The sequence below is a fragment of the Erithacus rubecula genome (assembly GCF_903797595.1).
Source record: "Erithacus rubecula genome assembly, chromosome: 22".
In the NCBI taxonomy this organism is placed as follows: Eukaryota; Metazoa; Chordata; class Aves; order Passeriformes; family Muscicapidae; genus Erithacus; species Erithacus rubecula.
In genome coordinates this window covers 362,522-386,180 of record NC_136674.1, presented here as the reverse complement: position 1 = coordinate 386,180, position 23,659 = coordinate 362,522, and the positions used below count along the sequence as shown (strand labels likewise).

The following is a 23,659-nucleotide window of genomic DNA, read 5'->3' as shown; positions in this document are numbered from 1 at the left end:
GTTGTCTACTGCATTTTTTCCCTGTAGCAAAGAAGCATTTCCCAGGAGCCCCGGCCCAGTGCTGGCAGCAGTGTCACTGCTGTGAGCCTCAGCACTGCTGCTGTGCAGAGTGAGCCTGTGGGGCACAGGGAGTGATCTCAGGGATGGTCCTGGCTGGACCAAAGCTGAAGCCCTGGCTGGAAGGGAGCCACACCACAGGCATGGGCGTGAGGGGACACTGGGGGACGTGCTGTGGGCCTGTCCCCAGTTACTGTCAGCTTGTGCTGTGCCTTTGCTCGATCAGAACTGCAAGAGTGAGGTTACTGGGTCAATAGTGGAATAAATGCATTGGAGGGGGCGAGAGGTTGGCTGGTGCTCTGGCACTTCCTGACTGGATCTGGCAGCACCTGCCAGGACCCAGCTCTGGCCTCTTAGAGCCACTGCAGATCCCTGGGCTTAGCCTAGCCTGGGCCATGCCACATGGGCCAGAAAGTGCAACGTTTCTTGTGGTTTAGATAGGAGCTGGAAGCTTGATGTTTTATACCATCTTGCACTTCAGAAGGGGAAACAAACCCATCCTGCTTTTGTGTGTGGTGTGACCAATGTGTGCCCGGGGCACCGAGGAAAGGAACACAAGCCCTGGTTGGTAGTGAGTGGGGACTGTGGGCATGGGGGTCCCTGCCTCTCCTCTGCCTCTTCCTGTCCATGTGAACTGCCTGAGAAATCACTCTTAGACAGCTCCTGACTCTCCTGAGAGCTGTTTAAAAGGAAAAATACTTTGTTTTCGTAGACAGTGGTGGCTTGGTAATCCTTTAATGGTTTGAATATTGCAAATGCTGAGTTGAGTGAAGGAGAAGCCCTTGGGGTGGCTGTTGTGTCCAGCTGTATATAACGTCCGTGTATGGATCAGTACCGAGTCTGTAGCAGGAGCACGTGCATAGAGGGGTGGGGGGAGCGGGGGGGCGTCGGATTCGCAAGTCACAACTGGCATTAACTGGCCTTTTTATCTTTCCACTGTGTCATGTAAGTAGCTGCTTTCCTGTCCTGCCTGTCCCTCAGGCTTCCCCAGGTTCATTCTGAAGAGAAGTTAGCAAAATCCTCACGCTTTAGAGTCGACGCTGACGTCGACGTGAAGGCAAATGTCAGATGTTTGTTTGGGCGCTGGTAGAGGTTGCAATTGGAGAGAACAGTTCCCAGGCTGTAGGAGTTAACTGAAGCTATTGACACAATTAAAACAAAATCGGTAAAGGAATGTATATAATACTGCTCTGTGTTTTACAGTAAGATTTGTTGCTCTCAGACTGTGTAAAACAAAATTTATTCATGTTTTCTGCATATTAAAAAAATCTTATTGTACCAATTGGTAAACTATTAAATGCATATAAAACTAGATGTGGTTTTGTTTCCTTGGATGCAAGAATTAAAACTATTTTGAAAAAAGCTATTGGTCTTTCACCCTCAGATTTTGCTCCCCCCTGCTTTGCCCTTGCTCTGATTTTAGTTTAACTCGTGCTCACCTGGGGCTGCAGGAAGTGGTTCTGAGCTGGTTCATGGCTGCTGGAGCAGTGAGAGGTTTTGTTGGTAGAGGGGCTGCGATGAGGCGCTGCAGGAAATGCTCTGCTGGGCTGAGCTGGTCTCACAGGGGCAGGCCAGCCCTGGTGGGGTTGGGATTGTTGGATTTTCCCTTCTCTTGGCCCCGTGCCTGTACTGCAGCCCTGGCAGGAGCTGCCCTTCCCTGCTCCTCGCTGGCTGTTGAGGGCAGTGTGTGAGCGTGGCCGTGCATCCCTGGGGCAGTTCCTCTGGGCCTTGGGGCAGCACAGGGCACCTGGGGACCTGCAAAGCTGAGGGCAGTGTGTGCTCTGCTGTTAGGGTCTTGTGCCTAGCTGTGTGTGCTTTGGTTTAATTTTTCCCTGTGATTTGCCCTAATTGCCTCGAGTACTTTTTAGAGATGGGTCAGTGGCTGGAACTGGAATGGGCACATCTTCATAATGGAAGAGCCTGGATGTGCTTGTGAGCTTGATGTGGGAAAGGAATGGCACTCCTGCCAGCTGAGGGCTGTGGAAGCAGCTGGTGGGATGGTACTTTGCAGTGGGAGCAGACATGGAATGGACATTTGGGGGAGGCCCACTTGCATTTGGGAAAAAAGCCTGAGACTGGGCCGTGCTGGAGCCAGTGTGTGCATGGGCTGTCCCAGATGGGCTGGCAGCGTGGCACAGAGGTGATTCTTGGGGTGAGGGTTGAAAGGAATGCCTTGTATGTCCACAGCAGTGAGTTTCAGGGAGCAAGGCAGGTTCAGGTGAGTTGCCAAGAACAGTTGGGCAGTTGTTGCTCGTGCAGCAAGTGCTGTGCTGACAGCAGCTGTGTAGGTGTGAGATTGGTTTGGACCAGCTGTTGCCAGTCCCAATACAGCACTGATGGGCACTGAAACATTTTTCAGTGTATGGGTTGAGTACCTGCCTACCTCCAGCCCAGCTGCGTCCCAGGGCCCATTTAAATCAGTTTTTACACTTGTGTTTAAGAACTTGTGGACATAGTAGTGAGAACCCCCAGAACCCAAAAGAGGTAGTGAGGTACAGACAGGTGCTGATAAATGTAGTTATTTACCAGCATGCATTGCCTTGGGGAGCCTCAGTAGCCAGGACTTGTATCCTTCAGCTTCATTTCACATGGGTACAACATCCCCAAAGCCTGTTCCCATATCTCCTCTGGGATGAGAGGGCAAAGTGACTCCCCTCCCTGAGCACAAATGGATGCTGACAGCAGAGGTTGTGGGTCCTGCCCCTTCTGGGCTGGGGTTGTGACTCTGGTACTGATTTACAGGTTTCAAAGCTTCCAGGTCAGCTGGTTCTGTCTCTCACCCTGCTCCTTCTCCAAGGAACAGGAGTGATGGCTCCAGTGCTGGTACCAACACTTTGCACCAAGCAGCAAAGAAACAAAGAAATACCTGCAAGAGTTTAAAAAGCTTTTAATGGACTTGTAAGACACTAGTAAAAGAAAAATCTTGTAGGAAAGATGCACTGTAGTCATTTATTGATTGCTTTCCAGGAAATTCAGAATTTTTCTAATAGGAGCAAGTTCATTTGCAGTGAAGACTCTGCTTTGCTGCCTCCAACACCTCAGAGGCTGCTCCCTCCTCTCCCCCCTGCCCAGCCCGAGTTACAGATAGCTGTAGGGTCAGAGAGGAACCCGAGGGTACAGAGCACAGGACAGCACTGGGCTCCAGGTCAGTACAAGCAGCAGCGCGATTAGCACGGGGCACGATCCAGGACACAAGGCGAGGGAGGGAGGGAGAGGCTGGGGCTGCTGCCAGCCCCTGCTCTTCTACTGCTTGATCTGCTTGGAAAACAGGACATTCAACTGTCGGCATCCCAGGGCCTGCAGCAGCCACATCTTACCTGCTTGAGGACAGTGACAGCCCCGGGCTGTGCGTGGGAGGGGAGGGTTGCTTTAGGGGCCTTGCCATTCAGCACCGTCCATTGCCAGCAATGGCAGCTCCCGGTGCCAGTCCCAAAACCAGTGCACAAACACCAGAGAGGAAGGTATGTGCCAGTGCTGGGGGAACTTCAGTTTTTATTTAAACCCAAAGCCTAGTACTTTCTGGGTGTGATTCTGCCAGGTTCAGGGCCCTTGGCTCTCTGTCCACAGCTGCTGTTGCAAATGACACCAGGTCTCTGTTTCTGAATTTTCCTCCCCTCTCCCCCGCCCTAAACAGGGCTGTGATTCCCTCCTCCCTCCCCTTAGCTCAGGCCTCATTTGCTGCATTCCCACCTCTCTGAGGCACTGGGGTGTCCACTGCAATGGAAGTTTGTGCGCTTTTTTAAAGATCAAGCCCTCACTCTTTGGATACAGTATCCCAAGTTACTCAGCTGCAAGCAGAGCACAGGTGGAACGGTGAATATCATATATATATATATATCTCTATATATATATATCTATATATATATCTCTATCTATATCTTTACCTTGAAAATTAGAATGTGAATGTTACAAAACCCCACTGAATTGCCAAACTGCCAACCAAACATAGAAAAAATGGTTAAAGGAATCCCATGGCTATATCCTGATGTAGAAAATGCTGTACATCCCCCACTTCCACCTGTCACAGGCTTCAGTCATCTCAGCAACACAAATATGGCTGTTCTTAGCACAATCTCGAGTAGTGACTGGGGGGAAATCAATCTTTTGGCTTGGAATCCACGTTTTACAAGAACGCGGAGCAGTGATGGGGCTGGTTCTGGACTGGTTTAGCAAAGCAGTGTCCTTAGTCAACATAAAAATGACCTGAGAAATGTTACATTCCTCCAGACAGTTCATTTGGAATTGGTATGTACAAAGTAGAAATAACTGCTGCACACACACGACACGGACACACACACGGCAGGAGGGCCCCGCGCAGGACGGTCTGTGCTGCCTCCGGCCCCTGCCCTGCGTGGCACACACAGGCTGGGGCACACAGAGTACATTGCTCACATTAGTTCTTTGCATTGTGTATTAATTGTACCAGTGCAATAACATTGTCAAAAAGGAGGAGCTGCTCCAAGGGCAGCTAAGGCCCTGGGCCAGATTCAGAAAAGGGTGGTTTAAACTTTTTTTTTTTTTTTTTAAAGCGAGGTACACATTAAGCAGAGCTCTGTGTTAAGGGGATGGCTGCAGAAGGCATGCTTGGCTCAGCCTCTTTCTCCTCCACAGCCTTGTCCTCTGCTTCCAGCTGTTCCCCACTTTTCATGCTTTCCTGGAGCTGCTGGCGTCGCTGCACCTCGGCTTTAAGGTTCTCCAAGTCTTTTTGGCTGAAGGGGGAAGCAGGAAGGGGGGCAGACATTAGACTGGTCCTGGGAATGGTGAAGCCCCAGGACAAGGTCCTGTTCAACAGAGAAAACACTCCTTGCACCTCCCTCCCCCACAGCTCAGCCATGCCCCAGTTTGCTGGCTGGGTTTGAACAAAGAGGCACCAGGACCTGCTCCCTCAGTGGGGCTGGGGCAGAGCAGGGGCTTCATCTCCCTGAGGGGCAGGCAGCCTCCAGCTGCTCATGCTGCATTTGTACCACCAATGATTTACAGCCTTAGAACAACAGTCCTGGCTCAGGTCATCTATTTTCCACCATTATCCCCATCAATTTTTCAACTAGAAGTATAAAAGACAATTCATGATAATTAAAAGAATAATCTAAGAGTCCTGCTGTTTGCAGTGGTTTTGATGATGCTAACCAAGGCCTGAATTGGAATCTTGGCTAAAACAAAGAAATCCTGGGGAGCTGGTTTGTGTTCTTGTGAACTAAGACAATACAGACTTGATTTCTAAAGGCATAATCCAGAAGGATCACTGTACCTTAGTGGAATGAAGAGAATTCCATTGATAATGTTCAGCTGCTCCAGGACACTGGCCATACTGGGAGCTGTGAACTACATCACAAGGGAAAAAAAGTTTTAGGAGTAAGAACCTAGAGAGGAATCTGAACTTCTAAGCACTTCTCTTTAGCAACAGTTGAGAAAATGGCATCATTTACATTATCTACCTCTGTATATCCACAAGCAGGAAATCACCATCCAGAGCTTCCCACCAGTCCCTGTGGGTTCTCCTGCTGAACTTCAGTTAAACACATCACAGTGCCACTTCCAAAATGTGTTGGGTTTTCTATCCCCCTTCAAGTATTTGAACAAGGGTAAACCCTTTAGAGCTGTTTTTCTGGGTTTGAACCTCTTTACTAGCCACAATTCCCTGGTCTTTTCTTTTATTAGACTCAAGGTCCTTGTGCTCCCCTTCACTGCCATGAACTCCTCAGGGCTGTTGCCAGTTCTCCACAGGGAGAACACCCACACACTGAGCACTGTCCCACTCTGTCCTCCCTGCACCTGGAACCCTCTTTCTCAATCTGCTGGGGTGCAGCCTAGCAGGCTGGGTGCTGTGCCAGGTGTGGAGGCAGGCAGGAACAGCTGGGTTTGGCCCAGGAGGGCCAGTCACTGCTGCTCCATGTAAGGTAAGAGCCCCTCTGCACTCCCTGCCCAACCTCCCCAACCACAACATCCCTGGAAGGAGAACAAAGCACCTGGTAGATGACAGCATTTCTGAGGATGAGGAAACTGAAGTACTTCTGGGTTGAGCAACCTGCTGCCTGGCATTGAGTCAGGGCAGGGTTGTGTGCAGGTGTGCCAGGTCTCACCCCAGAGCTGTGCCTGTGCCCTGCTGCTTCCCCAGGCACCCTGCAACGCTGAGTTTGCCCTAGCAAGGGCTCCTGCCTGCAAGGGACAGCTGCTCCCCCTCCTGCCAGTGCCTGGCCCTCAGCAGCACTGGCACAGCTGGCACAGCAGGCTGCCCAGTGCCCTGGTACCTTCAGTGGCATGATGTTGGCGTTGGAGCCGTTCTTGTAGATCTCGTTCATGGTGCGCTGCAGAGCCACCGCCTGCTGCGTCAGGTACTTCAGGTACTCGGAGCTCTCTTTGGTCTTTTCATGGTGCTCACCGAGCTGATGGGGAAGGGGAAAAAGGAAAGGCTCAACATCACAAGTGAGAGCAGGACCCAGCCCAGGGAACACACCTGGCTGCCAGCTCAGCCTCCCTATGGGAACTCAGCAAAATGGATTTTACCTGCCTTGGCATTCAAAAACCAGTAAAACAGTTCCTCTGGGAGCCTTCTTATCAACAGTTCACATTTTCATCAAGTCAGAGTGTATTTGCTGGGTGAGCAGCATTCCCTCCTCTTCCAGGAGCTGCATCCTAGCATCCCCCCCACCTGGACCAGTATTCCAGCATTCCCCACGCTGGGCTGTGCCCTCAGCCAGCTCAGCTGAGTCACCGTGTGCAGACGTGCTCAGACAGCCCCAGGCTGGGGCAGGAGTTTCACTGAGCAGCAGCTGGGCTCACAGCTCACTACCAAACCAGTTTGGAGCTGGTATTTAAACACTAGTGGCAGAAAACATGGGGAGACCAGATTTTTCCAAGCCCCACCAGAACATGGGGCTGTGCCACGACAGAAGTGCCTGTCCAGCCATGGGTACAGCACAGACACATTTGCAGGAAGCTGAGCAAGACTCCTGGCACAGCAGTGGCAGTTACTGCACAGGGCAGCAGTTTTGCCCTGGCCCTACAAGGACTCCCTGGAATCTGCCCAAGCTGTTTGCAGGAAAGGCCTCCCCAAGGCCCAGGCTGGGCACTGTTTGCAGTGGAACTGCTCAGTTCTGGCCCTGCAGTGACAGCTCCCAGGTCACAAAGAGCAGGGCTGCTCATCACCTGGTTCTTGTAGATGGTGTAGCCTTCCTTCTCGTGCTGCAGAGCCGACCGGAACTCGGCTTTGCTCTCGTACACTCGGGCAACCAAGTGGTGGCTGAGGGAAGGAAAAGGCTGGAGTCACTCCTCTGAAGAAGAAACATTTCTGTGCTGCAGCCAGCGTGACTGAGCCATCACAGTGTCTGGGCTGAAATTCCTAACACGAGTGTGAGGAGACTGAATGGCAGTTACATCTTCCCAGCCCAGCTGAGGACTCAGATACTGCACTCATGAGGTTGGATTTTAGTTGGAATGCTGAGAAGTGACCTACAGAGGTAAAGACTGAGTTTGGCATCTTTTGTTCTGCATCCAGGAAAGCTGAAGGCCACAGCAGTGAGCCAAAGGGAGAGGCAGATCCATGGGAATACCTTGGGGCTGGATTTATTAACTGGAAAGGAAGGCTGCATCCCTAAGCCCTCAGGCAGAGCCAGACCCAAGTTCCCTGGGCTCTTGCCAGCTGGGAGAGCTGACTTGGCTTGGACTGTTGGCCTTGGTGCTTCTGGAATGAAGAAGAAATTGCTGGGTTTGGCAGTGTTTCTCTGTGGGAAGGGATGGGTCTCTCCAAGCATCCCAGTGCCACTGAGGGACAGCTGGAAACTCTGGAGCCTGCACTTTCATCAGCCACTGGAAAACAAGGCAAGCTCTTGCAGGTGCTCATTCAGGTTTATTTGCAGCCTGATGCAGAACAGATGGCTGCAGTGTGGCAGCAAGAACTGGGAGTGGGCTGTGCCTGGCTGACAGGGCCAGCTCTGCACTGAAGGACAGAGGGCATCCAGCACTGCAGCAGGGGGCACTGGCAGCAGATCCTACAGGTGTCACCAGTCCCAGCTCCCTTGGGAACACACTAAAGCCACTCAGGGCTTTTATTCAAATACAGGACTTTATGGCAAAGGACAAAAGCACATTACATGGTTCTCAAAGATCCCTCCCTGAGGGCTGGAACAATTAAACGTGAGCATTTAACTTGCTGTCCCTGTCTCCCTTAATTTCCTATAATTCCTTTACAGGCTCTTCAACTTTTACTCCCCACATACATTTTTCTATTGAAAATCCACAGAGACCAAAGTCATCCTAACAGATTTTTTTAGCAAGCAGCATCACAGCAGATCCCACAATTAAAACAACAGATCTCCATCGTTTGAAATAAACTTGGATACTGCACCATGACGTTGGCTGTGGGACAAGACTGAATATGCAGTTGCCAAGGCCAGACCCTCCCATGTGAGTGCTCAGTGACTGTGCTGGCTGTGGCAGCAGTGACCCAGCCCAGACCCCACCCTGCCTCACCTCAGTGCAACCTTCAAAGACTTGGAGCCGTGGTACTTGGAGCTGATGGCCAGGGCATTCTCCAGGAACCGCAGGGACAGGTCGTACTCCATGACCCCATGGACCACCAGGCCAATGTTGTTCTGCAGAGAAGCCAAGCAGGCATTGGGACATTGGGAAAGGCACCCTGACACTGCAGATCCTGCTCTGTGAACAGCAGGTGTGTCCCTGCCAGAGGGGCTCCAGCAGGAACCTGTGACAGGGACCATGTCCCCAGGGGAGCTTGGCCCAAACAACCCAGGCACAAGGGAGGGAACAAACTCCCCAGTTTATGCCAGCACAACAAGAACATAACAAACAAAGGAGTTTCCTAAGGATTACAGTGCTCAAACCCCATCTGCAGAGCTCAGCACAAAGGCTGACCCTCCCAGCTAAAGGGTCAAACTCCTTTTTCCTTCATCTGATGGCACCGACCACTAGCAACCCAGGCAGGAAAAGCACTGCCTGAACATTTGTTAACAGCCATCATGTGGGCATCTTAAAGGCCTAGAGGTTTCTCAGAGATTAGGAACTTGAAGACTCTTAAACAGATTACTTACATCTAAGAGTGCCATTTCTGGGTGATCCTCCCCAAATACCAACAGCATGAGGTAGCGTGCACGGTACAGCAGGTTCAGTGCTGTTGAGAGTTGGCTGTTTGCAAAGCAGTACAGAGCCAGGTGCATCTAGGACAAGAGAAGGGACCCAGCATTCAAGTAAAAGAAACTAATCTCTGCTTTCCACTCCTTTCCTCAGCTGCACATGAATAAAATGTCTTCCCCACTGGTTAAAGAAGGACTTCAGCCACTTCAAATAGTCCAGTCTGCTGGCTGATGCACAGCCCCACTGAGGACACAGCACTGAGGAAACTGTGGGCTTTATTTCAGTTTCTCTTAACACCCCTCACTGAGAATTTCCAACCTGACTTGCATATGTATGTCATATTCTGACTGTGTTTGGGAGCAATTCTTTCCTGTTTGTTTTTGACAGAAGCCCAGGGCCAAAGCCAGGAGAATTAATATATCTAAATAAAGCTGCAGCAGACAAACACTAGAAACCTAGTTTAAGCAGGACAAATAGTGAGCAGGACACACTCAACTTTTCACTGTGCAGGACCATAAGAGATGATGGAGAATTCTGGAAAGCAAGCTGCAGAAGAGGGGAAAACTGTTTTCTAGCTGCAGCTATGAACTAAGGCTCCAGAATGCAGGCAGACCCCCGGGGTGCTGCTGCTCCCCCAGCCCCCCATACTCACATATTCCTGGATGGTGTTGGGGTGCTCGATGCCCAGGACCCTCTCGCTCATTAGCACCGCTTTCTGCTGATTGCTTAAGGCCTGGGCAGAACAGAACAGGACCAGGGCAAGTCACTCCACACTGAGCTCCAGCCAGCATGGGAAGGAATGGGAGCACTGAGGAGATCCCCTCGAGCCCCTGCTCACCTCTGAGTAATCTCCCATGATGTAGTTGAGCCGAGCTAGCAGCCTCAGGCAGGCACAGATTTCTACATGCATAGCACCATACACATTGTTGAACAGGTTTAAGGCTTCATTGATGAGCTCACAGCCCTCCTTCAAGAAACCTGAAAAGAAGGTCTGTGTATAAAATAACCCCTAACACTGCTGGAGACAGGAGAGACCAGCAGTGGGATACACAGACAGGTCACTGCCCTGGGGGAAGGATATCACTGTCCTGACCCATCCTTGCTCAGTGCTGGTGGCTTTACAGCAGGAATGTTCCAGATGCTCTTGGAGAGCAGGATTCTCTACCAACCCAAGGTTGTCAGGGGTGTCCTGGTGGCCATGCCCCACACCAGCCCCTCCCATGAGCAGTGACCATCCTGACAGGCAGAGCCACGTGGGGTCCATACCTTGCTGAACTTTTGCTTGCCCGCTCTGGAAGAAGTGGAAAGCGTCGGAGGCTTTGGGGTTTACATGCTTCACTACAGGGAAGATGTTAAGAATATCCTCTTCTGTGAAAGTTGGCTTGTGCCTGTTGTCAAAGTTGTACTCCTTCAGCAGGATCTGCAGGGACCAAGAAGAGTGCAGGGAACAGTTACCACTGCCAAAGCACACATTCATTTACTGCTCATGCTCCTCAGTACATGATGGCAGGGGGGAGGGAGGATGTGGGTCTTACCTGGACTCCAGTTTTGAGGGAGATTTCACGGAGCAGGGTGATTTTCTGCAGATTATACATTTCAGCTGCTTGGTCAGCATTCTCACTGCAGAAAGCACACACAAGCTTCAGCTCTCAGGGGAGTTTCTGCCCAAGGACACTGCTCCATTGTGGGCACCTGAGGCACAGGTCCCTCAACAGCCAGGTGCCAACTAAAACCAAAGACTAACACTGCAGGGTTTGCCCACGGTGTGTGAAAGCCTACAGAGCACAGCAGTGCTTCTACAGAAACCCTCCATGTGTTCTCAAAGCCCACTGCAGCACTGGGCTGAGCACCTTCAGCTCTTGGTGAGGAGCAAGCAGTCCCTGACACAAGGGGATGATCACTGTCCAACTACCACAAGTTGGTTTATCCAGCTAGCCATGGCTTTTCTCCTGGGCCACTTCATTGGTGCTTCAATTCACAATGTGCCCCTTCCTTATTCCCCATCTCTGCTCATGTACAGGAGCAGCTGTCCTTTTTCTGGAACAGAATTTCTCTTCGGCCTAAATCATTGCTGATACAGACAAGTATCTTCTGACTATATTACTTCTGCTTCTCACCTTCTGATTCCCTCTGTACCTTAGGAAAGATTTCCTTTCGTCCTTTGCTTTTCATGGCTGCCTTTATGTCACAGGTTCCATTTGATTCAAAATTTCACTTCCCCCTTCCTACTCTTTCCATTAAAGATCTCTGTAAGTCTCTCAGGGAGACAAATTTTATTTAAACAGAAAACAAATCAGAAAGGGAGGGCCTGTTAAAGAGTTGGAGAATTTTGGTGAATCCAGGGACAAGCCAGGGTCACCTGCTCCACTTACCATTCAAGACTGAAATCAAAATAGTTCTTTGCTTCTGAACAAATATTCTTCCATAGCTCCTGAGGGGTCATGCTGGCCCATGCTGTGTTATCAGCATTTCCAAGATTCCTGTTTTTCCTTTTCTTATTCTTCTTCTTGGAGACCAGCTCATCAGCTGGAAGATGGGCAATGGGATTTGGGAAGGAGCTCAGAAAACAATTGAGGAAGTGGCTGATGGCAGCAGATAAACCTGACAGCTCCACACCCTACAGAGACACAGAGTCAGTCAGGAGAGACACCTGCCATCCCAGAGCCCTGCTCCAACCCCCAGCCTCACACACATCCCTCCAGAAACGGGGACCTTCCCCCAGGGGGACAGGAGGGCAGTGTGGACAAATGGCACTAGCACACACAGAGTTCTGTCCCTGTAGGATGGACAGAAATGTGTAGTTGACATTTCAGCTGCTACCTGGGACAGAGAAAGATTTTGGCACTGGAACCAAGCCAGGTGCATTGCTAGGCTGTGTGAACAGGTACAAGGATATGCAGTGTTGAGCCAATTAAAAAGGCTTCTTAGAAGGGCAAAAGCAACACTGGTTAAGAGGAAAAGGTATTACAAGGAAAACAAGCTGTGATTTCACTTCTAAAAGCCTCCAACACAATGAGTGAGGATCTGGGGAGGAAAAGCATGAATGACTGCTCTCTGAGAAAGCTTTCTTCAAGTGGGAACTTGTTTTCCCTTACACACAGGCCTGTTCCTATTTCAGGACTAATGAGCTGGTACTTGTTGCCATGCAACGCCCAGGAAGTGCCTAATGAGAGGAGAACCCCAAACAGCTCTGTTTGTGGGGAAAAGCCATTAGGAGCTCACAGGAGGCAAGAGGTCAGACTGCAGGTCATACCTGGAGGTATGTCTTGAAGATGTGTTTGGCTGATCGAGTGATCAACTCGCTGATTCCGATTTTCTGCCAAAGAATAAAGAACAGACTGAGTCCATTGGCAAGAAAATGGAAAAATACACTTTGAAATGGTTCTTTAGTAAGATCTGCAGAAGATACACTGCTCTCCCTGCAGCACAGAGCTGCAAAGGCTGAGGCAGCGAGGAGCCCCTGGCCCTCTGGCTGGTGCCCACAAGCCCTGGCTGTGGCTCAGAGCAGCCCCAGCCCAGCCCTGCCTGCTCCTGGGCAGCCACACTCACACTTCAGAGTTTGAGCCAAAGCCCACATGTGTCTGAGAGGCTTAAAAAAGGCATAGCATAAATCCAGCCACGTTACTCCCTGTTACTTTTGGGAATCCCTGAGGCAAACCTCTTCCCCAAAAGATACTCACAGTTCCTAACATCAGGAAAGCCATTAAGGATTTGGGAAAAAAACCTCCCCAGCCACCACTTAGAGATCATCCTCCCTCCTCCCCTGTTTTTGAAGCTGTTTATTTTTACACAGAGAGAACAATGGCCACGTGGGAATCTCCTTGGGACACAGGATCCAGAGTGGGCTGAAGTGCCTGCTGCCAAGCCTGGTGCTTACAAAGATGTGATCCAGCTGTGCACGGCCGGGGGTCCTGCTGATGAAGTGGATCACCTTGCCCAGGTAGCGCATGTTGATGCCCCTCTGGTGCATGGCCTCAGCCAAGGTGGCCCCATCCATGGGCAGCACCGTGTGGTCCAGGCAGTCCTTCACCTGCAGGGTGTGCACACACTGTTACTGAGGACAAACATCAAGGAAACAGCTTCCATTAAAAAAAAACCAAAAAAACCCAAACCACCAGGAGGCAGGACGGGTGTTCCCTGGTGCCACTGCAGACACCTCATCACCTGGGGCTGAGGGTCACCCTGAAAGCAGCACTGACCCCAAACAAGACTCTTCTGGTGGGTAACACCTGCTCTAACACCATGGTAACACCTGCAGTAGCCAGCCCAGCCTGGGCCAGGTCCTTGCCACTGGGAGCAGTTTCACTCCTCTGTCACAGCAGGGAGGAGCAGCACTACACTGTCTCAGAGGCAGAAGCAAAACAACTCCTACTTGTGTAAGTAGCAGGCTGACCCTCTTAAGGGCCTCAGAGTCACTTACTAATTGCCATTTCAAATTAAAAGAGCACATGTGGCTGATAAGGTCAGGCTGTGTGGCAGTGCTGATAAACAGCTGCTTAGTTCATGTCAGGGAGTAACATCAGCCCCTGTCTGATATGCAGGACTACCTGCTACAGCAACTGCTCTGAACCCTGCTCTCACACAGCCCTGTGCAGGGTTTTGGGTTTATACACTGGAGTATCAACAACTGTAATCAACAATCACCGAGCCCTTTTCTGACTCACCCACCCCCTTTTTTGTTTAAACACTGAATAGCTGGTTCTGAAGGTAGTGCTGACTACAGAATTAGTGGATTTGGAGTTCAGAAGAAACTATCCAACAATGAAAACCCTCTCCCATGCAAGACCAACAACTCCTAGACCTGTTGGAGTAGAGCTCATGAGTTTTCCCCTTCCAGTTCCAGTGCCTGCTCTGGCTGCTGCATTAGCCATCAATTCAGCAAGCAATTTCTCCCAGGAAGGGAGAAATTCTTCCAGTGTATAAACCCAAAAAAATAAATCCCAGGAAGGGAGAAACTGGGATTTCTTATCTGGCCAGGTGCATGGTAACATCCAAAATGCTTAAGACTTACAGAAGGAGTTTTTAATGACTGCTATTAGTAAAACAATTGCCCAGTTCACTTCAAATTATTAGTCACTGACTGAGTCACAGCCAGGGTCAGCTAAAACAATAAGCTGTGAAGGATGCCCAGGGCTAGGGAGGATGGCTTATGTGGTCTCTATTGTCCCAAACTCTTAGCAATAGCTTTAATTACCAGTGCCAATTTCTTTTTTTGTTGGACTGAGGTGAGAAAATTGTGCCATGATGTAAGATGGGAAATGGAAAACCCCTCCAGCCTTGCATGCAATGCTGATGCTGCTCCCTGTGGTCCCCCACCAGTGCCAGAGGCTGCAGCTGCTCAGGTGAAGCTGGTGTCCCAGAGGTCACCAGTGCCACTGCTTGCTCAGAGCAGCACCACTGCTGCCTCTGGGTTCCTTACCAAGCCTGGGATCTGGCATGACAGCAGGAATGCAGCAGCATCCTTCAGCAGCTGCTTCTGATCCTGCACCTCCTCCTTGCTTGACTCAGGGAAGTGAACACCTGGGAGAGGAACAAGAACAAGCATCAACCACAGAACTCACAGAAACAAATCCTCTACACAAAGTACACAGTAAGAGCAGGTAAAAAGTTAAGAGTAATTGTCTCCCTGGAATTAAAGATGCTTCAAAAGCTGATCTCCAACTATACATGATCTGATGGGAAGAACATTGTGTTCAGGCAGTGGCTGGGCTGTTCAAACTCAATGGTTTGGCCACTCCCCTGCAATGTGAATTCCCCTACACACAGCCCCAGTGTTCATCTCCAGAAACACTCTGGGAGCCTCTTCTCCATTTCCCAACAAAAAATACTGCTCCAAGTAGTGGAAATTCATGTGTGATGCCTGTGCCTGATGTGTGCATGTCAAAGGGCACTGTGACTGCTCACTGAAATGTTACCTAAACAAACACAGCCCTTCACTGAGGTCCCAACATCAGTTGTTCAACTACAAGTGTTATTTTTTGTGTAAACTACTACACGAGGATGAAATTTGATTTTTTTCCTCCCTTTGCCTCTTTTCACGTGGTCTCAGGGCTGGGATGCTGGAGAATCTCAGGAGGATTGTTGGCAGCAGCCCACAGCCCTGCCCTGAGCACATGGTGCCTGCACTTGGCAGCTCCAGCTCTGCAACCCAGGGCTGCTTCCTCTCTTCTGCATCTCTGCTTCACACACAGCCCTGCACCCTGCCCAGCAAACAAAAGCCACCCTGGCTACAGAGCAGCTTTATCTGCAGCTGGCTGGGCACAGCTGCCTCTGAAGGGCTGCTCCAGCCCTGGGCACACGTACCTGGTGAGAAAATATCTGGGTTAAAGCGAATATCGAACGAGGTGTCACTAATGGAGCCTACAGCCTTGCAGGCATTCCGAATCACTTCTCTGCTTTTGGGATCCACTAGAGCAGGAAGAAAAGCAGAATACAAATGAATGTGGAGTTCAGGAAATGACAGACCTAGCTATTAAATTAAGTTTTGTTACTAAAAACAGCAATGATGGCGCATTCTGAAGAAATCCATTATAAAAACAATCAATTATAAAGGAGAATTGCTGCAAAGTCTGAATACAAGCACCTAAGATGATCTAAAAACCCCATGTATGTCCCCACCTCCAAACCTGGGGCTCCCAGAGGTGCCTGTGCCCTGCTGGCTCCTGCCTGGCCCCAGCAGTCCCCTGCCCTCCCCAGCCCAGCCTGGCCAGGCTCTTGCTTGCAGGAAGAGCTGAGGGGCTGGGGGCCTTGCTGGGCTCACACCCCTCACTCCCCCCAGCCCCGTGGGCAAGTCACTCCTCAGCTCTAACAGCACGGACAGGCAGCAGGGCCTGTTCCCCCAGCATCACTCAGCCCAGCCAGCCCCAGCAGCTGGCAGAGGTGACATACCTGCTCCATCATCAGAGGCCATGGTCTCAGCGAGCTCCTTCACCTGGTCCAGCCCGGCCACGCCGTCGAGTTTCCCGTGCTCTGCCTCGGGCCTCTCGCTGTCTGCGGCGCCGTTCTCTGCACAGGCACCATTCTCCAGGGCAGCTGAGCTCTCCTGCTTGTTGGCCTTCTGCTGCATCAGCTGCAGTGCAGCCAGCTTCATGAATAACAGATACCTGCAGCAAGGAACAGGGAAATTCAGCACTGCAGATCCCCAGAGCACCACATGTCTGGAGCATGTCCCCCTCCCTGAGCTGCCCTGGCTCACCAGCACCAAGTGACCCAAACATCCCACCACAAACACCTACAGCAATGCCCACAGGAATTTTTCCAGCCTCTAGAAACATTGGGAAAGTCTTTTCAGAAGAGAAGCAGAAACGCTCCCCATTCCCTAGCCATCAAGTGGAAAGGATATCTGCAGGGAAAGAAGAAGTTCTAAATGTTTGGACGGGCATCACCAATAATAGATCTGGAGAATAAAACACAAACCATCTCTTTCACTGGCTCCCTGTCCAAATCCCTACTGTTCTCACCTCTTGTTAATTAAGCTTCTATAACTGCATTTACACAGCCAAGCAACTGGGGCAATTAGCTGCTCACTCTGGGAGCTGTGCTGGGATGTTCCCAGGACAGTGCAGCAAGGCCATGACTTGAACCACGAGCAGCTGCAGGTGGAGGAAGGGGGGAGCTCTGCTCACCTGTGTTCTACAAAGGCATCAACAAGCTCTTGCCGGAGACAGCAAAGCTTGTGTCTGTGCTGCTTGGGGAACCCCATTTTCTTACATTCCTCTGGCATCTCCTCCCCTTCAACAGGCAGGAAGTTTAGATCTGGAGGGAAAGTGCGTAGCAGGTCCAGGATGTAGTGACGCCCGTCATTGCCAATAATGCCTTTGCACTCTACTGAGGAGCACAGCTCCACCTCCTCGTTCTTGTCGTTGAGAACTTTGTGCTTCTGGATCTTCAGCGGCCTGCTGGTCTTCTCCAGCAGCTCCAGGTACTTGGGGTGTGACACAACCGTCTTGCCAAAGTCTATTGACCCATAGATGACGCTCTGCTCCTGCTCCCGCTCCAAGATGCCAGGAATAATAGACTGAGCTGTCACCCTGTACCCTCTGTAATCCACCACAACCGTGCCCAGCGTGTACAGCCCTTCCACATCCACGGCGTTGTAGGTCCGCACTCCGTTGAGGTCGTTGGTCGGAGCTACGTAAGCAGCAACGTCTCCTCCAAAGTCCTTGTAGTGGTCGCGGACGTCGAAGCCCAGGCTGAAGAAAATGTTGTTCCAGATGAACATCTGCATCTTGGTCTCCTCGCTGGGGTTGATGGCCATGACGTTGCCATCGATGACAGCCATAGCACCTCGTGTTGCTGCTGCAGTGAAGTCGCTGTGAACCTGCAGCACGTGCAGAGAGCAGGGTCAGCGTGGGACCCCCCGCCTCCAGCACCCTGCAAATTCCTGCCTTGCTCCTCTCCTCCCAAGAGCCTTCCAGCAGGCAGGCCTGCTGGCTCTTACTGCTGTGAGCCTGGCTGGTAGCTCCAATACGGGCCCCAGGAGGCAGGGCTCAGCAGCAGGGAAGGGGCTGTGTGAGCAGCTGCCTGCATGTCCCAGAGTTACCTTGAAAATGGCTCGTTCTCTCAGCAGCCTCTCAGGCAGGTTCTTGCGAGGCAGCTCCCGTGTGGTCTGCAGCTCCTCGTTCCAGTCTCTGGTCTGGAAGAGGGAGGGAAAGCCTTATGGGATGCAATGCATTGTGTGGGAAGGCAGCATCCCTGCTTCACAAGGCATTTTGGGAGGGAAGGGAGAGGAAGGGGCAAGAATTCAGGCTGCTGTGGAGCTCAGAGAAAGTGACACACCTTGAGAGTGGACTTCACTGAACAGGAGTTTGGGACAGATGTTGCATCAGCCCAGCCAGTGCAGGGCAGTGTCACTGCAGGGGCAGCAGGTGTCATTAGGCAGTGCTGTGGCCACACTGCAGGCACCTGCTGGCTGTGGCCAGCCACTGCTGCCCTGCACCACTCTGTGCTAGAAAGCTGCAGCTGAAGCATTTGGAGCAGTCTGCTCAGAGACACAAGAGCCACTCCAGGCCTGACTGGCTGAGGGTGTGGTCTGCCTCCTGTGCAGTGGCACTCTTCAGAGAGGGGACATGGAATTTATGAACATCCAAGCAGAAGCTGCTCCTCAGTCACTTCTGTGCTCATGGAGCTGCAGCCTGAGCAGCACGGCCCCTGCAGTCAAGGGTCTTGTGAAGAACAAGGACTCCTGCAAGTTTTCCCCTGATGACCAAAACCTTCCCACAAATAACAGTTTGGAAGTTAACTTGTTCTCCTGGCAGTGTCATGAGGCACAGCAAGAGCAGTACCTGTCCAGGTATGTGCTCCTCATAGCCCAGCCTAGAGGTGTAGGCGTCCTCTGCCCGGACACAGTCCATGGCGTGCTCTGCCTGTGGAGCTGTCCAGCTGTACACTTGGAAAGGAGTGGCTATCCTCTCAAAGGGGTGTCTCTGAACCCTGGCTCAGGAGAAACAACAATTACACATTTATAAAGCAAGAGTCCTTTCTATTCCAAGAGAATTTTCCCTGTGCTTTCACACTGCTCACAATGTCACAGCAGCCCACAGTGGAAACCCAAGCACTGCTGAAGGCCTATGGTGCAATCTGTCTGCTTTCAGCAGGGGCTGGGGGCTCATCTGTAGCTACTTCTGGCCCAAGAAGCAATACAGTACAGTCACTTTTAAATGGCCAGATAGTCACAGTGGTGGCTGGAGGCCACTGCTAATTTCAGCCCTTGTCCAGTGTCACTTTCATCTCCTTAATGAAGCAGGAGCAGAGCTCTGAAAGCGACACAGTGTGCCTGTCAATGCACACCCTGCTGAGCCGAGGCAGTTCATTAAGTGACTCTGAAGAATGACAGGCTTTTGCACAGGACCCACTGTCCTGGAGCAGAACAAATGGTCCCTGCAGCAAGGACGGGACAATCAAACAATGCCTTATTGTTGTGTTATTATTATAAGAGCTAGAGGAAATTGCAGAATATTAACATGCACAGGCATGTTTAAAAAAAATCAGCCTCTCTCCACCATAAGCCTACACAAAGCTCTCTTGTGTTACTTTCATTGATACTTGTGTTTCAGTCTCCTTTGTGGAGAGATGCTCAGGGTGCTGCCTGCTGTTCAGTCAGGTGCTGTGTGGTCCTTGCAGCTTCCACTCACATCCCCACCACCCACCACCACAGGAGCTCAGAGAACAGGCACTGCTGCAATCCCTGCTGCACCAGGGGCATCCAGCTCCCCAGAACCAGCTGAGGCTCCCCAGCTTCCCACTGCACTGCTTAAGGAACTAGAGAGGAAGAAGCACTGCTACCGTTTCTTCTGCAGAGCAGAGAAGTTTTTTTTGAAGGTAGGGCTGATCTGGTTTAGTAGTTCCACCAAGGAATGACTGAGAAAACTGGGGTTTGCAGGTTTGGGATTGAAGTTGTATGCAGTAGACCTGCAAGATAAAAAAAAGAAACAGTCACAAGCCACTGTCATACCTGAGACTTTCCACATCTGAGAACGTGGAACATGACTAAATTTTTTAATTTAGATCTTCTTCAGCCATCCCCAGGATCAGGAGAGACTTCTATTTTTATAGCTGGGAAGGACTGATTTCGCAGAATTTCTCAAACATACCAAAGGTGCCTTTGCTTAACAGAGAACCCCCTCAGCACAGGCACTCAAACAGGCACAGCCACAACAGCCTCTTACAGTTATATAAAAAAACTAACTAAGAAACAAACAAACAAGCAAAATAAATTATTTGTAGTCAAATCTGCACCCAGCTCAGGCAGTTCTGACAGGCTATGCTTTTGCTTTTGGGCAAAATGAGATAGTTGCAATAGTCAGGAAGGAATTTCCTCCCAACATAAAATGCTCTAAAATAGCTGATGACATTATGGGATGTTAAAGCTTTCCCTAAAGCACCAGGCATTTAGCCACTGTGAAGTGGTACCAGGCATAACTGAACAGCCCAATCCAGTATAGCAACTCCCACAAACCCATGTGAGCAGCGAATTCAAATAGGCTGTTCGTGCCAGAGGAAAAAAAAAAAAAAAAATAAAAGCTGCAAGTGTTTGTTTGTGGGTTGTTTCCCAGCTGGCTGCTGCAGGGCAGGACAGCAGGACTCTGAGTGACTCACTGGTTCAAGTAAAATCCCCGGGTGGAGGCAGTGATGCTGACGTGCCGATCCTCCACCGTGATGACGTACAAGTACATCAGGTCCCCGTGCATCTTCCTGTTACCCGGGGGAGGGTTCCAGCCACTCATTGTCAACACCTTTAGGCACTGCAAAGGCTGCAGCAGAACACAACAGAAGCAGCTCCATCAGCAGGAGTTAATGTCTGAGTTAGAGGCACTCAGTGTACATGCCAGGTCCCCTTTACCTGCTGCCCTTGCTCAATTCCAGAAACAGAGCTTACAAGCACAGCTGGTCTCCAGAGCACAGCTTCCTGAGCCCTCTGCAGTGCACCAGCTTGCCTTTCACACCGTGAGACATGGGTGAAACAGACACCCTGGGCCTTTGGGCTGCACAGGGGATGGATTTCTTGCTGTACTTGTTTTCAAATGGCAGCTTCTAAACCAGAATATGAGTGGGAGGGCATGGGAAAGCTAAGGGCAATCTGTAGTGACCTGCAGATCCTGTCTCCAGGACTTTGCAGAGGAATGCTGCTTTCCCTTCTCTGCCACCCATCCCAGGAAGCCTGGCCCTTTCACACTCTGCAGATGTCCAGTCTCCATGTCCAGTGTTTTGCACACCAGCTCCTGGACTTTATTCTTTTGGCTAAGCAGTGCTATCCCAGCACTCATTAAGCACCAAGCAGAGCAAATCCCAAAGTCCACCTCGGCTCAGCTTTCAATCCCTGACCACCAGTTAGCTGTGAGGAATGTGCCAACAGCTGTTTCAATGACACAGGAGAACTCTACCTTCCAGTCTCTGTTCTGGGGCTGAAGGGCACACAGGGGCCTCTCTTTGCTACCTGGCAGGATATGTTCAGGAGGGGTGCAGTCAATTTGTTCCATTTCGGTACCTTTCTTCTTCCGTTTTCCACTGTCTGCAACAAACAGAGACACAAAGTCAGTTCTGAAAAGTGAGCATTCCCTCCTCCAGACATCACTCAAGGAGGGATGCAGAAGTGCTCCAAGTATTCTCTGCACTCCAAAATCACAGGGCAGCGATTGCTGCTGTGTGTTTAACTAAGCAAAGAGTCAGGGAACGAAACCACTGACCACACCAAGAAGTCTTTTTGACCCATACCTCCCAGGTCTCCTTCAGTGAAGACACTCAAGAAGGACAGTGAGTTACAGTCCACACCATTGAAAGCATCTGAAGGGTCAAGGCTCTTCAGAAGGTCCCGAATGTGGCGCACGTGTATCCTGGCCTCTCGCACCGTGTACGGCTCTGAGGAGCAAAGTCAGGAAAGAAACTGCAATTAGCTCTCAAAATGGAACCAAATGGCCAAAATCCCTCCCCAACCCTCATTGCCTCCCAAGGCACTTGCCTTCCACCACTTTGAGCAGAGAGCCCTCCTGCAGCCCTTCGATGGTCTTCAGCTCAGCGAAGTTGTCCAGGACGTTCCCGTCCAGCTGCAGGGAGAAGCAGGTGCGGTGGCACGTGTCCTCCCGGTCCATCAGAACCTGATGGATTTCTTGTACCATCTCTTGAGGAGAAACCTTAAGAAGGTAAGAACCCAGACAATTATTGTTTACCCTCCCACATGCTCTTGCCCCTCAGCTGCAGTATCAAAGACCTCTCAGACCTCTCTCTCCAGGCATGGAAAGGCAGACTCTGCCTCCCTTCCCAGGAAGATCACTCCTGCTGGGAGGGCACTGCCACCTCTGGCAGGGTCAGCACCTGAGTTCCACCCCATGGGCTGGCACCCAGAGCAGTAACAGCCAGGCACTGCTCCAAGCTCTTGGCACTGGACAGAGCTGACAGAGGCCAGTGAAGGAATAGAAGGTGGTGGGGGAAACAGGGGGTTCTTCCCTTATCCATTCACATCACATTAGTGGTGAGACCTTGAATGCTGCACATGGAGAACAGCCCAGTTCCTCCTCCTGTGTCTGCGCTACAGCTCCACACAGCTCAGGTGAGGCCAGACCCACCCTGGGCACTGGGGCTGCTCCCCCAGCTCTCTGCTCTGCTCCAGCACCACTGACACTGCTGGAAAACCCAGAGGACTCAGGGTAGTTTACATAAGCTGCTGTAAACAACATGGCCTGCTATTATTAGCCTATTAAAACTAACAGCCAGGGGGATTTAAAGGAGACAAAAAGCCAGTCTGAGACACAGCTATTTCCACAGGGGATGGGATTTGGCTGCACTCTCTGCCAGTCTTGGGGAGATAAGAACTTCCCACTGGGTTTAGATTCCAGATGCCTCTCCCCAAATTAGAGATACTTCATTCAATTAGTTTTTAGTGAAGTATCAAGCTAAATGGGACAATGCACCAGACCTGTCAGAGCCCATCCTGACCTGGCAGCACACCATGGTCCATATGACATGAGGCAGAGCTCTCCATGCAGAGGGAAGTGGAGACTGCATTGTTCCCTGAGCTGTGTTAGCACCTGTCACTACCAAACCCAGGCTGGCCTGAAGCAGCATCACGTCATAACTGCTGAGCAAGCAAGGGATTTTCCCTTCCTAACTCAATCCCAGAAATCATGATTTCACCACACTTCTTTACAACAGCCCAGAAGTGGGAAGGCCATTTTCCCCGTGCTCAGCTGCATACTCCAGCCCCTGTGTGATGGACAAAGGGCTACATCTCAGTGAGTTCTCCTTCCCCTTGTTCCACGCCTGGGATGCAGAACAAAACACCCTCCCTGTCCCTGCAATGCCCAGGAGTGCTGGGCTGGGCAGCCTCTTGCTCATGTCTCTGCTTCCTTCGCTTCTCTCAAGGCACTGGCCAGGCAGGCTCCTTCAGCCTGCATCCTCTGCTGCCTCCTTCCCCACTTAGTCCTGGCCAAAGACAGACGGGTCAGGGGGCTGTGAGCAGCCTGAGTACTGCCTACACTGCGGGGGCTAACAGGGGCCTCCCCAGGCACTGCCTATCCCTGCTGCAAGAGCTGGCTCACACTGCCAGCAGCTCTGCTCCCTCCAGCCGGCGAGGGCAGTACCTGCAGGGAGAAGGGCTCTATCCCCGGTGCACAGATCCTGACAGTGAATCCCGTGTCCTGGATGACGATGACCTCCTGGTCGTTGCCGTCCTCCCCCGGCTCGGGCTCCTCGTGGCCGTTGTGCCTGGCATCCTTGTCGCCCTGGTGGCCGTCGTGGGGGCCGCTGCCGTTCATCAGGGCCACGCCGCACGGGTGCTCTGGGCAGGGAGACACGGTTCACACCAGCTGCCCCCGCTGACCGGCTGGACACCGAGAGGCCAGCGCCGGTCAGGGGCTGCGAGGCAGCCAGGGTTCCATTCTGCACTTGCTGTTCACTCGGCAGAGCTGTGCCAGGCCCTCCCCTCCCGTTCCTCACAGGATAATTACGGTGCTCCCGCTCGCCCGCGGTCTTTGCATCTTCCACCAAACGTGCACAGAGGGGAGGGAAGGACAGCAGC

General features: G+C 51.4%; 1 protein-coding gene across 2 annotated transcripts in view; it reads right to left on the bottom strand.

Annotated features, from left to right (window-relative positions):
* Positions 1-2,927: 2,927 nt before the first annotated feature.
* Positions 2,928-23,659, bottom strand: part of CLUH (clustered mitochondria homolog) — a 31,000-nt gene continuing 10,268 nt past the window's right edge. For both annotated transcript variants that reach the window (XM_079324692.1, XM_079324691.1), the window contains 25 exons: positions 23,223-23,419; positions 21,605-21,776; positions 21,361-21,504; positions 21,030-21,157; positions 20,245-20,399; positions 19,432-19,557; positions 18,432-18,579; positions 17,690-17,782; positions 16,773-17,467; positions 16,036-16,250; positions 15,451-15,555; positions 14,567-14,667; positions 13,025-13,177; positions 12,401-12,463; positions 11,520-11,764; positions 10,683-10,767; positions 10,414-10,567; positions 9,986-10,125; positions 9,800-9,880; positions 9,105-9,230; positions 8,527-8,648; positions 7,204-7,297; positions 6,306-6,440; positions 5,306-5,379; positions 2,928-4,766 (listed from right to left, as the gene is read on the bottom strand). In XM_079324692.1, coding sequence (XP_079180818.1) covers positions 4,598-4,766; positions 5,306-5,379; positions 6,306-6,440; positions 7,204-7,297; positions 8,527-8,648; positions 9,105-9,230; positions 9,800-9,880; positions 9,986-10,125; positions 10,414-10,567; positions 10,683-10,767; positions 11,520-11,764; positions 12,401-12,463; positions 13,025-13,177; positions 14,567-14,667; positions 15,451-15,555; positions 16,036-16,250; positions 16,773-17,467; positions 17,690-17,782; positions 18,432-18,579; positions 19,432-19,557; positions 20,245-20,399; positions 21,030-21,157; positions 21,361-21,504; positions 21,605-21,776; positions 23,223-23,419 — 3,920 coding nt within the window. In that variant the 3' untranslated portion in view covers positions 2,928-4,597. The remainder of the gene's footprint in view (positions 4,767-5,305; positions 5,380-6,305; positions 6,441-7,203; positions 7,298-8,526; positions 8,649-9,104; positions 9,231-9,799; positions 9,881-9,985; positions 10,126-10,413; positions 10,568-10,682; positions 10,768-11,519; positions 11,765-12,400; positions 12,464-13,024; positions 13,178-14,566; positions 14,668-15,450; positions 15,556-16,035; positions 16,251-16,772; positions 17,468-17,689; positions 17,783-18,431; positions 18,580-19,431; positions 19,558-20,244; positions 20,400-21,029; positions 21,158-21,360; positions 21,505-21,604; positions 21,777-23,222; positions 23,420-23,659) is intronic.